Raw genomic sequence first — 17,556 nt, 5'->3', positions numbered from 1 at the left:
TTTTTTTTGACACAATTACTGCCGTTTTAAGTAGTGCATCAGCAACTTCAGATAATGTGACATACATTTTTCAACATGCTTCTCTGGACTAAACATCCAAGCAGAATTAATTACAAAACCAGACATTGATGAACTTAAACACAGACACCTTTGATCTAATAAAGTTTTATTTTCTTAGAAATGGCCAGTTTCCTGTTTTCTTTTTTTGTCTTCCTAAGAAAGTATACCCCTTTTTGAATTCCAACTAGCATCTACATAATGGTTATTGAATACTTCACAATATATTAAGTCTAGATGTTATGGTACATGCATACGATTCAGGCTGCATGAGGAGCCACAGTCACCACGATACACGGGGGAGAGGAGGGGGGAGGACGGGCGGGGGGAGGACAGCAGATTGACTCTTCGGTTCCAGTTCAAAGGAGCTCTGACGCCTCCTATTGAAACCCTCTCCACAAAACACTGACTGCATCAACTTATAAACATATACACACACGCACACACACAACTTTCACTGTACACAACACACATTTACACACTCACATACACACCTTTATACACGTGTGGAGCCCCTCCACCTGCCATTTAAGCTAATATACCGGAGAGGGTTTTTAGTGTTTAAACGAGATTCTCTTTCACAGAAAGAACTTCACCACTGGGACGTTCAGAGTTTCTGCACGTTGCCTTGGGAGTCGGGGGGGAGGGAGGAGGGATGCTAACCAAAGAAAAATAATAATTATAATAATATATAATAAAATAAAAGACATTCAAATACAGTCAGCTTTTTGCTTGAAAATACAAAACTACATGAGAAAGCATTGAAATAAAATCCACTGATCAGAACATATTTTTTTTCTTTTTTTAAAAAAGCCCAAGTGCTCCATCACACACACACAATCTTGCTCTTTATCCACACACAACAGAGCAACATCCGCCCATGCCTGGGCAGCCAATGGGGATGGCAGCTGCGAGGAAGCAGGAAGTCTCTTTGACAACAGTTCTAGTGAGGAAGAAGAAGAAGAAGTGGGCTGGGAGCTGAGGATTGAACACCGGGAGGATCTTCACACGCTGCATCAACAGCCCCTCTGCGTAGCCCTTCTCATCTTCTTTGTCTACAGACTGCAATAAGAAATACTCGAGTGAGGAATCTCTTGTGGCCGTTCTGTCAGTCTACCCTCAGCTCCACTGCTCCCTCTAGTGGAGCCTGCCTCCACTGCAGCGCGTCTGACCGCAGCGGGCAGGAAGCTGCTTCCTCCGCAGCCTCTGTCACCTCGATCCCATCCGAGAGCGCCGCAATCACAGAGTCTCTCTGGGTCCTTTATGGCTGCAAGTGGATGTGTGTTATGTATCTGTGTGCGTGTGTGTGTGCAAGTGTGTGCGTGCATGGCTGTGTGCAATGTAATGTGTTTTTATATGCTTATGTGATAGAGTGTAACTGGACCGGATGCCTTCAGTTATGTTGCAGCGTGTTGGACTCGATGGGCGGCGCCGAGTCATACAGAGTGTCTGTGTCGTGTGTGGGCTCTCCGGCCAGCGTGCATGGGTTGGACAACGTCCCTGCTCCGCAGTCACAGAAAAACCTAAAAGGGGAACACATTATCTGTGATTACTAAGCAGAAACACTTTGTCATTATACAGGTACAAAATGTAAAAAATTATAGTGGTATGTGAAATATTCAGATCTCTTACTTAAGTTTTGCATGCAGCACTCTTACTTGTAGTGGAGTAATTTCACAATGTGGTATTAGTACTTTTACTTAAGTAAAAGTGCAAGCAAGCTTCAGCATCAAAATGTGCTTAAAGTATCAAAAGTACTCGTTATGCAGAATGGACCCACTCAGATTGTTTTATTCATTCTAAATACTATACTATTGTACAATTTGTATTGATGCATTTACGTAAGTAGCATTTAATAAGGTAGGGCTGATTGTAACTACTTGATTACTTATTATGTGGTTGAATTAAAGATCACTTTAAATGTTTCATGTTTATGGTAAATCTCAACCTGAAAAGTAACTAAAGCTGTCAGCTAAATGTAGTGAAGTAGAAGTATAAATTTAAATAAAATGGATATACTCAAGTACAATTTTGAGGTACTTGTAGTTTACTTTAGTACAGTACTTGAGTAAATTTACTTAGCTACATTGCATCACTGTTGAGATGTATACGCCAAGATGTAGTAGTCTTATCAGTAGAACATAGTAAACATGCAGGAAGGTATAAAAAATACACCTTTTGCTCAGAGTAACAGCTGAAGGTATGATAAGAATATGGATACAATATGTATGATGCAGACATTGGTAGAAATACTCTAGAAGTCAGTATTAGCACATACTGTATTGTAGTATTAATGTACAGATATGTGGCAGTGTGTGTTGTAAACTACCTTTCAGGTACAAAAAAAGGGTTAAACTGCATTTTGCAGATTTAAAAATAAGATTTTAATTTTTTTCATGAAAAATCAAGGAGCAGAAAATGTCTCACCGATCGTGCCGTATAAACTCTACATCGTGCCCTTGGTGGCATTTTTTGATGCAGTTTACACAGATGGCGTTTCTATCTGTCGTGTTACAGGTGTGACATCTGGAGAGACAAAAAGCAGGTTCATTTAAGTAACTCAATGTTGGAAGATAAGAAGACAAAACGGTCAAATAGCAGACAATTACTCACCTTTTATTTTATGCATTTTAACAATTATTACTCAAATAATAATCATTTCTCAAGTCAACTGTTAAATGTAAGGCTGCCACTAAGTAACGATGAATCTGCAGATTATAATCGTGATTTATTGTTTGGTCTACAAAATGTCAAAGTTATATAAAATATATATATCACAATATCTTAAAGCCTACGGTGACATCTAAAAGTTAAAGTCTAAACAAAACGAAACGTATATAAAAGATATTTAACAGTTACATTAAAAAAAATCCTCAAACAGGAAACTGAAACTGCATAATTTGGCTTTTTTATTTTTAAAATATGTATATAATAGTTAATGGGCCACTAAAATGGGAAGAGATTAACTTTGTGTTGGTGGTTCAAGCATTAATTAATATTATCCAAAACATCATATCTGATGCAGTTTACCTGTAGAAGTCGTGCATGGGGTAACTGGTGTAGCTGGAGATCTTGTAGAGGCACTGTCCTCTGCTTACCGCCTTCTCAATGGCATCCTGGTTATTCAGGATCTTATTATCTGACGTAGAGTAATGACAGAAAACGTGATAAGAGAAAGCAGAATCAGCAAAAAAAAAAAAAAAAAAAGAAGCTTTAAAAGCCCTCAGAAGCAGCTGTTTACCTTTCATGGTGACGTTGACTCCCGAGGCCAGAAACAGGCCGCCGAAGCGATTGTTGAAGATCTGGTTGCCCTCCAGCGTGGCTGTGGCGTGGTTGGTGATTTCAATACCTGGAGGAGAAAAGTCATCATCAGTGCCATTAGGAGAGATTACACTGAGGCTTTATGTCTGCTTTTATGGAGCTCATTAGAGATGCACCGATTACAGTTTTCCTTTTTTTTTTTTTTAAGTTTATTGCAGGATTGTATAGAAATTTAGATTTGTTTACATATTCTTTTTACTTGTAGCATTCCTGCAAAATGTATATGTTTTATAGTTATTGCAAACTAAGAGTTAACAATAAAAGGTACACAAGTAAATAAAACAAAGCTGGACAAAGAAGAAAAAAAGGGGAAAATAAAATAAATGATGAATAAAAGAAAGAAAGGAGAAATGGGGTAGATTAGTAGATACATGTTTACACTTACATCGTCAGTGCTATCTCATACCTACATATATTTATATTCACATCAATAATATGAACTTTAAAAAAAAACATCTCAGGGCTGCATACTGTGATATTATTTAATTGGGATTGTCACATTTAGTACATTTATTCCATAGTCTTAAATATTCTTGTATTTGATTTCTGATTCTATAGGTAATTATTTCCGTATCTAAGATACTATTTTCTTTTCTTTAACGGAAAATTTGATTATTATTATAAAACCGACGATTTAACCCAAAATAACATTTATTGTTAACTATTTAACTCAAAGCATCAATAAAAATAAAAACTCCAGGTTCAAGCTTTTGTGTAAAGAATAAAGTCCAACGGAAAAAGAATTGCAGTGCATCCCACTAAATCTAACATGTTGTGCATCTCTAGAGTAGATCTTTTGTGTAAAAAAGAAAAGAAAAAAAGGGAGCTAACCTGCAGCGAAGCCGTCAAAAATGCGGTTCTTGCGGAGTATCGGGTGGCTGTTGGTGCTGATCAGCACGCCGGCCTGAGCGTTCCTGAAGATGTCGTTCTCTTCCAGCAGACCTGCAGAGAACAAGATCTCATGCTTCAAACTACAGATAAACAGGAGATTGTACTGTTGAGTTTCTGACATATTTCAGAAGCCGTTTCCTAAATTATCTGGCCACAGATTACAGTAAAAGTACCTCTGCCCCCGTTGAAGATGCAGATGCCTCCATCCCTGCCATCGTGGATCTTGTTTCGTCTCAGCGTGGGGTTGCTGTCCGTCTTGATCCACACCCCGGCCATGGCGTTGTCAAAGATCTCATTGTCCTCGATGAAGCCCAGACCTGAGTTGTAGACTAAAATCCCTCCGTTCTGGCCTCCCCAGATCTTGTTGCGCCGGATCTTTGGGTTGCTCCCCGTCCTGGCAAGATTCAACAACGGTTATTAGAATAACTCACAAGAGCGTGCAACAAGATAGCTAGAAAAATCAATAACATGGCAAAGCTTTAACGTAGAATCATCTGTTTTTGAAAAGGGTCTCATACGCTTAATGTTCATGGCTAAGAAGAGGCAATCGTTACCTTATTTGTACACCAGAGTACATGTGATTGTAGATGTCATTATCTTCCAACACACCGTGCCCGTTATCGTAGAAATACACACCAACCTAAAGACAGACGATCACAATATTAATTATTGTATTATTATTATTATATTATTAAGATAAATAAATGCTATACATTTACTCCTTCTTTTTTGATGGCCTACTATACTATTTCTTTGTTCAATTCAATACCTTTGAATTAATTCCCCTGATTATTTACTTACCTGGTGAATTTTCTCAATAATTTATTTAAATAATTATTTTTTGAATGTATTTAATATTTTTTTTCTTATTTGGGGAAACTAATAAGTGAAATGCAAAGTAAAAAAAAAAGAAAAAAAGGTTAATAAGTAGGAAAGTAAATAGGAGGAATTAATACAAAGGTAAATAAATAACAAAGCAAATAAATACAGAAATATCAATTTATGTCACATTTAATAAATGCCTACATTTGTTTTTAATAGGTGATATTATTTTGAGTATATATATTTGCATGTTAATTAACTAATTAATGATAAATAGTTTTACTGCACTGCAGCTGCTTTTCACACCTACATGTAAAAAATAATTGAGGAATTTCAGATTTCTCAAGGCTTTATGAAGGTTTTCTGTGGGCAGTGTTTGACCATGTTTATTTACCTGTTTGCCACTGTGGATTCGGTTCTTGCGGAGGACAGGAGTGCTGCCCGTGGTCACCCAGACTCCAGCCAGCGTGTTGCTGTAAACCTCGTTCTCCTCGATCACCCCCTGGCCTTTCTCGTGCTGGGACACAAAGCAGGAACAACTGTCAAATACTTCTTACACTCTCATAAAAAACAGATCTTTGCTGGAAAACTGAAGAGTGCACTCACCACATAGATGCCCCCGTGCTGTCCATCGTGGATCTTGTTGTGCCGTACAATGGGGCAGCTGTTGGTTCGGATCTGGATTCCCGCCAAGGCGTTACCATAGATATCATTACTCTCTATCAAACCCCGTCCGTCGCCAAATATGTACACCCCTCCTTGGTTACCATTGAATATAGCGTTTCCCCTGGATATAAAAAAAAAGGAAAAACCCAGTCACTAACTTGGTATAAACATTCACGTGGAGACGTCAACAACACTGTACAAACATCAGCTTTTTGGGGAAGGGATGGGCATTTAAAAAAAAAAAAAATGCTGAAAACTATTTGACAATTATTAGAAGTTTGTGGCAGAGAGACTTTTTCTACACTTGTCAAACAACTGTGCAGCTCACATGCATTAACGTCATTAAGCTTCTCCGGTCGTGCAGGGACAGTTTTTCTTGATCGGACGTTATAGTCCAGCTGAAGAAATGCCATTATACTTTGAAAAACCACCCCCCTTAACAAAGCTAAAGACAAGTATAGCATGGCTTTTGCCATCATTTTAGAGATGAGGCTCTGCACGTCGATCAAACTTACTTCTTTGGGGGACAAAGTGTTCGCCCCACTTGCTGCTGGATGCCTCGCTCTCAAGTGGCTGTGCATGCATAATTATCGATTTGTGTATGTGTGTATGATTTGCAGCATATAATGGGGGTGACATTTGGTGTTTTTGCATTATTTCCAAGTGCCAGTTAAAGGAAAAACAACAGCTTGTTTAAAAGAAAAAACATTATTGCATGAACTATTCAATTTTGACTGTATATTAGCATAAAATCACTGCCCATCCCTACTATGTGGATGCTAACATATTTTGCTTCCTCTATTGAAATAATACTACAAATGCTGCATGTCCTCACCGTATCGTCGGGTCGCTGTTGGACGTGATCCACACTCCAGCAAAGTTATTGGCATAGATTTTGTTCTCTATAAACTGTCCCCGGCCTTTCTCGTGGACGTAGATGCCTCCTGTTTGGCCGTGATGGATCTCACAGCGAACCACGGTGGGGTTGGCGTAGGCCTTGACCTCAAAGCCTGCTATGCGGTTTCTATGGATGTTACAGTTCTCAAAGTAACCCTGAAACACAGAAAAGGAGCCGATTAGATGGTATGTGATGTTTCTTTCACCCATTAAGACCTAAGTCGGCCTAGAAAAACACCCTTTAAAACCTAAGCATCATTTCAAACCAACCTCCCACAACCTGAGGGTTTTATGACAAACTGCACTGAATGTCAACATTTCCTGGATAATACATTTGTTAGCCTCTGTAGCGGATAAAAATATGAAGAAAAAAAACGACCTGAAAGCTTAGAATTTTGGCTTTAACTGTAGAGAAATTCCCTTTCCCCTAAAAGCCTTTTTTAAAAATCTATAAACATTTTTTTTTAAATTAAGAATGATCAAATTTCTCAGCCACTGTAGCACATAGAAATATGAAACACAAGCTATCTGAAAGCTTAAACCCTCGGCTTTAGGTGTAAAGCATTGCCTTTGCTATAAAGTGCATTAACATTTTTTTTAAAACATCAACAAACAACAAAAAAACAAACTGTCAGTAGTTGACAATCACTATATCACAGTTTGTTTAGTTTATGCAGTTAATGTACGTCTTCACCCTAGCAGGTCTGTAGGCTCATTATAGTCTGGGTAACTGCAGATTTATTGTTAATATGACTAAAATCTGTATCTATGTAGACCCCCTCACCCCGTGCACAGGCGTGTTTTGGACGATCTCATCACTGTTGCACTTTATTTTCTTTCAATTTTCTTTGTTTTTATTTTCCACATGTGTATTTCAGCGAATTCTGCTGCATTTCATCGGTTATTTGTCTTAAAAAAAAAAAAAGACACCTCTCCTGGTCTAAAAGGTATATAAACACAAATGATGCATCTGGGCTAAATGGATTACATAAAACTGTAAGACATTACATATTTGGTGTGTATTTACCATGCCGTGATCAAAGGTGAACACGCCAACATCTCGTCCGTGGTGGATGTGGTTACGTCTAATGATGGGGTTTCCGTGGTTTTTCACCCAAATTCCTGCTAGCGCATTGTTGCTGATTTCATTGTCCTCATAAATGCCCTGAAAACAAACGAAAAGAGACAGATGTCAACATCTTTGTTTATGGAAAGTGTTATTATTGAGGAGGAAAAGGTATTTTTACCTGTGCGTGATCTGTGATGTACAGTCCTACGTTCTCACAGTCACTGATGTTGCAGTGTTTGATGGTTGGACATGCTCCCTGGCCGCTCACACACACAGCTGAACCCACTAAACACAGAAAATAAACAAACATTCAATGACAAATTGCCTTCCAAAAACAATGAGAATGAGACAATTGCGATAAAACGGCTGCTGTGTCCCAGTCGGCTCGTTTTGTCATGTTTTATAAATGTATAAAAGATGAGGGAAAGAGATTTTTTTGGTCAACAAGAAATATAAAAGCGTTACAAATGTTTGAGGAAAATATGAAATTCAATTGCAAATGAGGTGTAGGACCAAACAATAAAGGAGCAAAACACAAAAAAATTAAACCCCTCTTGACTTCTTCCACTGCAACACACACATTCATTGATCATCTGATTAATTTATTTTTAAGCATTTGAGTAATTTGAAAAGTACCATATAAATCATACCAAATTTTTATTATTAATATTTTTTATATTACCTGTGTAAATGTATTTATATTTACTTATTTTAAATATGTATATTAAAAGTTCAAGAGAAGAGGTTTAAAAATGTTTTAAGTCAATGAGTAACTGTTTAATACAACCTTGAAGAAAAATTCAGATGTAGTGTATATATTTTCTTTAAATAACAAAAGTTTCTGAGTTTGAGAATTCAATATATTGTCCAATTACTGAATTCAATTGAAGAAACTGCAAAGAACATAAAAATAATTTAATGTATTGTGTTTTTATAATGTTTTTCACAAGATCAGGAATCAGGGTTGTAATTGTGATCTCAACATGTACCAAAACAACAACAATAATAATAATAATAATAATAATAATAAGATTGTAATTTCTGCCCCATTCAAGCAGCTCGGATTACCTCCATTATCAGAGTCAAAATAACATGATGTAAACAGAGAAGCAAATCCTTAAACTTATACTGCGTATATGACATTCAGATGCCCGGCGCAGTAATGCGCTTCCCACTGCTCCTTGCATGGTGTGTTCACTTGTGTGTAAAAAAGGATGGGTTAAATGCAGAGGTTGAATTTCCCCATTGTGGGACTAATAAAGTAATTAATCTTAATCTAAAACTTGTCACATACAGACTCTGGTCAGGACCCTTGGTGTCTCTTTTTTAACACACTGGAGTAAATAAAAGATTTAAATCATTGTCGCACTTCATTGCCTAATAAATCTTTTCTGACTGACTTACACATGTTCATACAGTAAATCAGACATGTTTGACTTGTTAAATGCCCCATTTTCACATTACCAAATAATATGCATGTACCTGCTGAAGAACTACAATACTTAAATACTAAAAGTAATACTGGCATCCAAGTACTGCCAACACAACTTATCAACAAAAAGGCCATGAAACTCTATAATTTGTGATACTAAATGAAGAAGATTAATACAAGACAGTCATATGACTCAAGCTGATGGCAACCAAGAGTCAATGCACAAGTGGAAAAATCTGAGCCAGTATTTCATGGTATAACCAAACCAGATTTGCTTCAAACAAAGAACAAAAAACTTTTCATGAGAATATAACCAAGTAGTGGCCAAAAAAAAACTACACTGCTCCGGGGTTTTTTGGTTTTCAGTCCAAGACCCAAATAACAAATTTAGTCTCTCCATCCTAGGACATAATGAACACATCGATTTTGTGAAAATTAGGGACACCGACAGAAAAACCTTTGCTCTACACACAAGCATCTGTAAAATGCTATATAAAATAATGCAAGACCCCTGTAGGAAATGGCAGCATCTGTCATTTGTTTGTTTAATATTCTAAAGCTTCAGTGTGTTTATATCAGTGTATCCTCTCACAATAACACAGGGTCAGTGTGTGTGTTACCTGTGCACGTGGAGCGGATGATGCAGTGGTCGATGTTGGGGCTGCAGTTGACTGTGATCTCCAGACAGTGGTGGGCGTTATGGTGCTGCGCTGACTTATCATCAGGATTAAACTGAGCAGAGAAGAGCAGCAGAGGTCAGACAGTGGCTGCCGTTACTGACAACACATCAAGCGCCTTTCCACCCACCACATCCACACTGGATTCTCCCTACTGGAGGCAACAGCGCCAAGAATACTGGTAGCTGATAACAAGATACAGAACCAGGAAACAGTGATGCCTTACACCACCAGAAACAGACTAAGCAACTGTATGTCACATAAAGACGAGTTGAAACACTCATCAGGGGTGACAAAGAAAAGTGTGTTTTTTTGCACTTTGCAGCTATTGCAAACTGTACTACTGTTTGATCAATTCAAAGACAGACCCTTTAGATATAGCGCTAATGCATTGATTTCACAACCACAATTAAAGGAAAACTGTCTCCAGGTTATTTGAGCTCAGCTTCTGACGTTTTCATTGAGCTTTGCATTTGCGACATCATTCTATGACTGCAGCTTTAAGTTTAACTACTATCATAAGAAATAAAAGGTAAAGTTTAGCTAAATATCTACACTGTTCCCAAAGCAAACTGTTATATTACAACAATATCAGCCTTGCTAATACCAATCACAGCATAAAAAACAGAACAATCAGGGGCAAACACTAAAGTTAACTCAACTTATGTTGTAATCGTTGCAAATTTGGTAACATCAGTAAACATATACAAGTGGAATTAGTAATAAGTAAGCGAGCAAATGATGAACCTCTTGGAAATAATATTAACAGATCCCATGAGATCCAAAATGTGAACATTATCGTTATCAAATCAAAATAACTTGACCTTATTAGGCTAATGGACATTATTAGACCCAATAATAGTGCCATGCTTGACATATGATTATGATATAATGGGCTTGTACCCCTCTAAAGAGTGATTTCTTTGCAACAGGAAAACTTCATAATCTCGAAAAAAAAATTGTTAAGTGTGTTATAGCTGCTTTAACTCTGCATACAAAAGTTCCCAGACAACCAATATAGATGTGAAAAATTAGAGATTGCACACATCAAAATATAAAAAAATAATAAAAAATAAATAGTCTGATTAAGTCTACTTCCTATGCTCTTTAATGTGTTTATTATAAAACCTTCTAGCTTGCATTTGAAAATAAATATTGGTTGATTAACAACAAACCCATCTGAGACAAAAAACAATGCAGCAGCAAAGAGACATTATAGGGCCATTAATAGGGATGCACCGACATACCAGCCACCGATATCAGCTTATATTTGCCTTTTATTAATTATGCACTTGATAAATGTTGGCTTGGTTATTTGTGGGCAAAACTGTCCTTTTTCTACAGTTCAGTTTCATTTTTATAATTATTCTTAGCCAATATTTTTTAACATCTGAAAAGCAAAACATATTTTTTGGTTGGTCCGAGTGTCAATTTTCAATCCCCAAAAGCTCTCTAGTTGACCTCACAATTTGTTTTTCTCATTTGTGGTTCTTGCTTACAGAAACCCAGGAGTCTCCATTTGGGAAATAACAATGTTCTCCTGCAGCTATGAATAAATAATACATCAGAGACAAAGCTGGACTTCTCTGCTGTAAAAATATAGCAAGTTAAAATCAGGGGAATGGTGTGATCTCTGCTTACCTTGATGGTCATGTATCCCACATAGGCGTCCTCGGAGCCCTCCATGAAGACAAACGTTGAGTCTCTAGTATTCTCTATCACAACCTTGTCTGCTACTTTACCGGGAGCTGAGGGGAAAGCGGAGAACACTCATTAACACCCTCATACATATGGACGAAAACACAGCTGAGAGTGTATCCCAACTTGAGAGGGATATTGATTGCATGCGGCACAAGCATCAAGGTAAAGTCTTAAGTACTTTCAAGTGAAAGAAACATGCTTACCTGCACCAATCATGGTGATGGGGGACTCTATATAAATCCACTCATCTGTATAGATGCCAGAGTGGACGAAGATTAGACCGTCAAAGTGGGCCTCTTGTACTCCACCCAGCGCATCCTCAATGGTGTCATAATACTGCAGGAGGAAGGTGCAAACACTTTCAAGCAGAATATACATGCCTACAAGAGCAAGCATGTGTTTACATTAGCCGTCGTTTGCGTAAACGTCAGTGCTATAGCCAACGAAATAAAATCTTGAAGGATTTCTTTTTTTAGCTAAGACTTACCAGCATATTCTCTCTGCCTTTGTATCTACCAGGGTTACTGTAGAAATGCTCAGCAAAGCCTGGTTTTACATGAGCACCTTTGTACTGCAACACAGAAAACACCAAAGTCAGGTTTATGGTGATCACACCAAACAACAATGTATCATAGCCAGAAACTGTAAAAACAGAAAGCATTATCCGATTTCCAAAGGTCTGATGGTCCTTGAATGCATCTTGTGTGAGGAAAAATATATACAATAGTGATGTTTCATTTTTTAAAAACATATGCTTAAAAGATAGCCCTAATATGATCCTGTAAAAAAACATTACATTCTGTTGATTGAGAGGATTAACATGGTAACTATACAACAGTTGACACTTCACTGGGCTACTAATAGTAAAGCAAAAAGGTTTGACTAAAAACAGTTCCTGTAAATGCAGCAATGTTTTAAATAGAAAACACAATGTATATTCATTGTGCTGCACAAAAAGGGTACCATAAAAGTGACACAGTCTGTGTACATCTGTGGTTCATTGTGACCCTTCATAACAAAAGGAATGTTTACTTCTGACCCCTTGTTGTGTAATTACTGGTTGTGAAAACTTCAACCACAGGTTTGTTTTTTGGTTGTTTTTATTTACAGGAAGAGGTTAAAATTATTAACAAGTCACTAGAGAAAAGGGGGAGAGGTCTTTAAAAAGCAAAACAAGAATGTAACTACTATTGTAAAACTAAAATATATTTTTATTCTGGTTTCTGACCAGTAAAAAATTTTGCAGCCCCCCAATTTAGGGGTCATTAGCACCCACAGAACAACCGTGTACGCAAAGGCAGAGTTCAGAGTGTTTACAATAGATGCAACAGCAAAACACTCCTTAATTTTTCTAATCATCAGAATATAAAACACAATCAGTAAAGACATAGGACTCCAGCAAAACCTGAAGAGTCAAGTGATTATTGTAAAAACTTTTTTTTTTTTAAATCTGTATGATTATGGCCAATGCTTAACTTTCACTTAGATTTTTTCTTTTACATGATAATTAAAAAGGAAATATGTTTGTCTCCCATTAGCACAAGGACGATCATAAGTGTGGGGAAAGCCCATAGATTGGCATAATTAGATCACAAATTACACATATACACATATTACACTGATCTGTCTGTGAATTAAGTGAAAGCATTCACAGTGAGACTGGACTTGTGAAAAAGGAGCACTTTTACAGCTACTGATCATAAAACATTGAGCAAAATCTCCCCTAGATAAGACAAATGAGGAACAGCTTGAAGCATTCTGAGTATCTTGTTGCCGTTTCCAGAAAATAATGAAATGCGGTTGAACACAAGCAGTTATAAAAAGCCCTGTTAAGTCAAGTTGATTTGACTGTTGATTTTTATTTAACTGCATTCAGTTGTTTAATCAAATGCATTTTCCCCAGTGCTTACCCTGTTACATACTGATAGCTATGCTTCCATTTCTCCCTGCACATATTAAGACATTTCAAAAGGTAAATATACAGACATTGATTCACATTCTAATGCATGTGTATGAAATGTTTTAACTTTGCAGGCACTCTTTTCCCCAGGTCAGATATTATTACACTGGAGAGTGGAATGGATTTTATCTCAAGGCCATATATGACTTTTCAGAAGAGCACATTGCTTATTTTTAATGTACAGAGTGAAAACATGTAAGGAGACAATAAAATAAACCAAGTCTGTGCATAGATATTGATGTTCTTCAGGGAGCACTTCTTTCTTCATGATAAAATAACACAGAAAACCACGAGGGCAGACTTACCAGCTGTTGAAAGCTCTCCTTCCAGGGGTTTGGGTGTTCATGCTCCTCGGGACTGACCTGGTAGAACCTGCCCGGTTCAGGATGCATCATGGGACGCGTGTACTCAAACACCTCCATGTACAGACGCTTCCTAGATGATCAAATACCACATAAAACAAATTTCAGTCGTCTGGGTGTTAATAAGATACGAGTTTCCATTATTATTAGCAGCACTGACCATAGGATGGGATCGTTGGCTAGCTGGCTGAATCTCTTGCAGACACAAGCTGCCTGACAGAGATCCTGTTCCAGTAAATAGGAGAAGATCTTCAAAACAACCTCATCTGGAAGCTTCTGCTGCAGATATTGCTCTGCTGGGGCTGCTAAAAAACACACAAATACACACAGACGCTCATAATGTAAGCATAAGGAAAATATATGTTCACTCCAAGCACATTAAACTACGGAGTCATGCTATTTAATGGATTGCAGAGTATCAGGATTTACCAGCACACATAGAAAAAAAAAATCAATAAAGATTCAGAAAAAAAAAAGCTAACACTCTCCTTTCCCCAGCTGCGGAGATTAACACACACCTGGCAGGTCGTGGCTCTTACCGGACACTCGTGCCCGCTTGGCTCGATGGCCAAAGGCCTCTGTTGATGAAGTGGAAGCTCCCTGTAAAAGAGGGGGAAAGGATATCAACCTTGTGCCAAGATTCAAGCACTAAGTAATCAACTGGAAAATGTACTGCTCTGTCACAAAATCATTGTTCTTTCAAAGGAGGGCCCAATCAATCAGCAATTCGCTCTAAAGTCTGTAGAAATTAACACTGCAGTCAATGCACACAAATAAAAAGCACTTTAAGTGTTTCAGTCTAACCTCCATTGGGCCCTTGCTGGGGCAGGCAGAGGCGGTGGCAGAGGCAGCAGCGGTTCTCTTGGGAAGCAGGGTCTTGCGCCGAAGCTGGTAGGGACTGTTCTGAGCTCCTGGACCGGACTCCTCAATAGCCATCTCTGCTGCAGCTGCTGCAGGAGCCTCCTCATCTGGACAAAAAGAACAACATTTCCTATACATACACCACTTTCTCAAGAGGCACTTCACAGCACACAAAGCTGCAGTATAAAGCAAGGCCATGCAATTAAAAAGAAAACACTCAGTATATACCCAGGGAGCACAACCACCTCTCTTTTGCTATAATTCACAACAAAAATGACCCTAATAATTGCAGCAAACATTTAAAGCCCTGACACCAATTCTCCTCAATATTAATGACACAATGGTGTGCATTCAGTTCATGTGCTGTATGCACACTGCGCAGGCTAACAGACAGTGTAATAGTTGGTAAGGCAGACAAAGGTTAGTGATTGATAATGGCAGATGCACCCCCTGCAGCCACATTACCAGTCTTTCATGTCTAGTCATTCACAACTGATATCCGGCGGCGTGCATTTGCCTTGGTCCTATATGTGCAGAATCGGACTCATCTTTTGTGGTGCTGTCAAATTATGGGCCGCAGATGAAGTCGATCAGACGTGCAGCTAATGGCTAAAAACTGAACTGCGTAGCTGGCAAATCCGCGGTGTAAACAAATCGAGCCACGGCTAGCAGGCTCCGAGAACAAGGAAGGGGATGTGGGTTAAATCTGCTGGCTGCGTTAGCTTAAAACAACAGCTCAGAGGACAGAAAATAGACTCAAGCGAATTCATCCAAAACCACAGCGTATCATCTATCACAGCTGATCTTGTGTGGCCCTCTTGAAAAGCTGGGGGCAAGCTAGCTAGCATTGCCCCCATTCGCTGCTAATGTTTTTGTTAACGTTACACCCCAAAAATGGCAGTCAAAGACGCCGCAGATTTACACCCTCGGAGTGGTTAGTGACAGCTGGGAATGCGAAGACACGCAGATTGTGGCTAGTGCTTGTGGAGTCGACCCCCTTTGCTTCCAGCTGAGGTTACCTGAATATGCGCTTTAAATGTTGCCCCTTCAGCTACATACGCATTAGGTTAGGCGAAGACAACCCCCAACCTGCACATAACCTGGTGAGCTAGCTAGCGGCGTTAGCTCGCCCCGATCACTCAAGCCAAACAAAGCGCGGCCTGGCCTAAGCGACAGAGCAAGAAGCCTCGGGTTTTCCTGCTGAACCCGCCGTCTTTGAGAGTGGCGAATGGGGCAGTAGGAAAATAACGAGGGTTAGGTGGAGAGTTACCGGCTGACACGGCTTGGTCTTATATTATGAGCTGGCCGGGGCCTAGCTTACCTCTATCCCCGTTGTTCCGTTCGGGCTGCACCGGGCGCGGCCTCGACACTCGCCTGGGTCTCCTGTTGGAGGCTCTGACGGAGTTCATCTGGGGAGTTGGTTGGTGGTAAAATACACTGCTTTCCTCTAAATGTATCCCTCGACCCAACTACCACCCGCGCAGCCTTTTTTCCCAGATACACCCGAACAATTGCGATCAAAAACCCGCTGGTATTTGGGGTGTAATCGCTTTTTTTTCCTCCTCCGTGGTGCTACAGCTCCCCCCGTATCGCTGCTCGGTGCCAGCTCCGTCTCAGTCAGCAGCAGGAGGAGCCATTAACCCACACGGGAAACAATCGCGAGAAAAAAAGAGCAGAGAGCCCGTTCGACCAATCACGTTTGGCGTTTTATGATGCCTTCCTGCAGCGACCAATCAGGACCTTCGTATCAAACGACTTGACAACCCTTTCTGTTGGGGTTCGGGATCGGTCAAGCGGAGATTTGATCGATGCACGGCTGATAATAGTAACCAATTAAGATAATGTACATTTTGCGGCCATAGTCCCAACTGCCACAGTAACATAAAGGCCAGAGCTATATGTATATATGTATATTTGTATGTCACATTGACAAGGAATAGACTTAAATGTTAATTCGTCACCCTGTTAAAATAATCGCCTAACTCATTTTTTCAAGTTTTGCAGGAAACACAAAAAACTTCACCAAAAGTGTAACATATAACATTTATTGATCATTTCACTCAAAAAGGATGTAAAAAAGGATGGCTATTGGCATAGTAATAACACTGTGTGTAAATTATGTAACTTAAGAGAAATAAATTACACCTTATTTTGAAGGTGTCTACATAAGAGTCACACAAGCCTGTCAGTAACATGACATGACAAGTATCATGAGCATTAATGTTACTTCAAAGTGTCATTAATGTTCATGACACATCCCATGTCATGTTTATGACACGTTCATGTCACTCTTCTGTAGACACCTTAGAGTAAAGTGTTACCAATATTAGTGTCAACAATAAAACACTGATAAACTAAACTGATAACTAAACAATCTCCCTCTAGCTCTTCTTTGCTGGGTTCTTATCTGATGCCTATGAATGTGGCAAATTGTCAAAAAAGTGATGATCTTAAAGGGGTAAAATCACATGATCTGATCAACTGAGGATGTAGGCGATTTTACCATAGGTGGCCGGCGTCATGAGATGATTTAGGCAAAAAAACTATTTTGACAAAAAATGACTTAGCCGATTATTTTAACAGTGTGACGATATGTATATTTGTATATCACATTAACAAGGAATAGACTTAAATGTTAATTATAATAATTATCATAATAAAGCATTTAAATATGCTGAATAAAAATATGCTGCCTACCCAAATATAATTACTATAATGAATTTCTTAGTTATTGCAGAAATAAATAATAGCCTACAGTAGCCTATTCAACTATATAAACAATTAAACAACAAAAAAAACAGCCAATATACCGGTACGACGGTTTACCACGGTATGATCAT

General features: G+C 38.7%; 1 protein-coding gene across 4 annotated transcripts; it reads right to left on the bottom strand.

Moving 5' to 3' along the window:
• Positions 1 to 730: 730 nt before the first annotated feature.
• fbxo11b (F-box protein 11b) lies at positions 731 to 16,334 on the bottom strand. Of its 4 annotated transcripts, none has more exons than XM_059324448.1 (21): positions 16,038 to 16,334; positions 14,660 to 14,823; positions 14,374 to 14,455; positions 14,016 to 14,160; positions 13,799 to 13,928; positions 12,021 to 12,104; positions 11,737 to 11,869; positions 11,474 to 11,580; positions 9,776 to 9,887; positions 7,902 to 8,008; positions 7,682 to 7,819; positions 6,593 to 6,810; positions 5,698 to 5,878; positions 5,486 to 5,608; positions 4,824 to 4,909; positions 4,443 to 4,663; positions 4,210 to 4,320; positions 3,299 to 3,406; positions 3,088 to 3,196; positions 2,485 to 2,583; positions 731 to 1,580 (listed from the first exon to the last, which is right to left on the bottom strand). In XM_059324448.1, exons 1-21 carry the CDS (start codon positions 16,123 to 16,125, stop codon positions 1,451 to 1,453), a joined length of 2,676 nt encoding a protein of 891 aa, XP_059180431.1. In that variant the 5' UTR covers positions 16,126 to 16,334; the 3' UTR covers positions 731 to 1,450. The 4 variants fall into 4 exon arrangements, with proteins under 4 accessions (XP_059180431.1, XP_059180432.1, XP_059180433.1 ...); XM_059324449.1 differs by having other exon boundaries at positions 14,016 to 14,157; XM_059324450.1 differs by having other exon boundaries at positions 14,395 to 14,455.
• Between the last annotated feature and the right edge of the window lie 1,222 nt (positions 16,335 to 17,556).

Source organism: Centropristis striata, chromosome 21 (assembly GCF_030273125.1).
Source record: "Centropristis striata isolate RG_2023a ecotype Rhode Island chromosome 21, C.striata_1.0, whole genome shotgun sequence".
NCBI classification, from domain to species: Eukaryota; Metazoa; Chordata; class Actinopteri; order Perciformes; family Serranidae; genus Centropristis; species Centropristis striata.
Note: the sequence above shows the minus strand (reverse complement) of the source record. Positions and strands in the feature narration are given on the sequence as shown.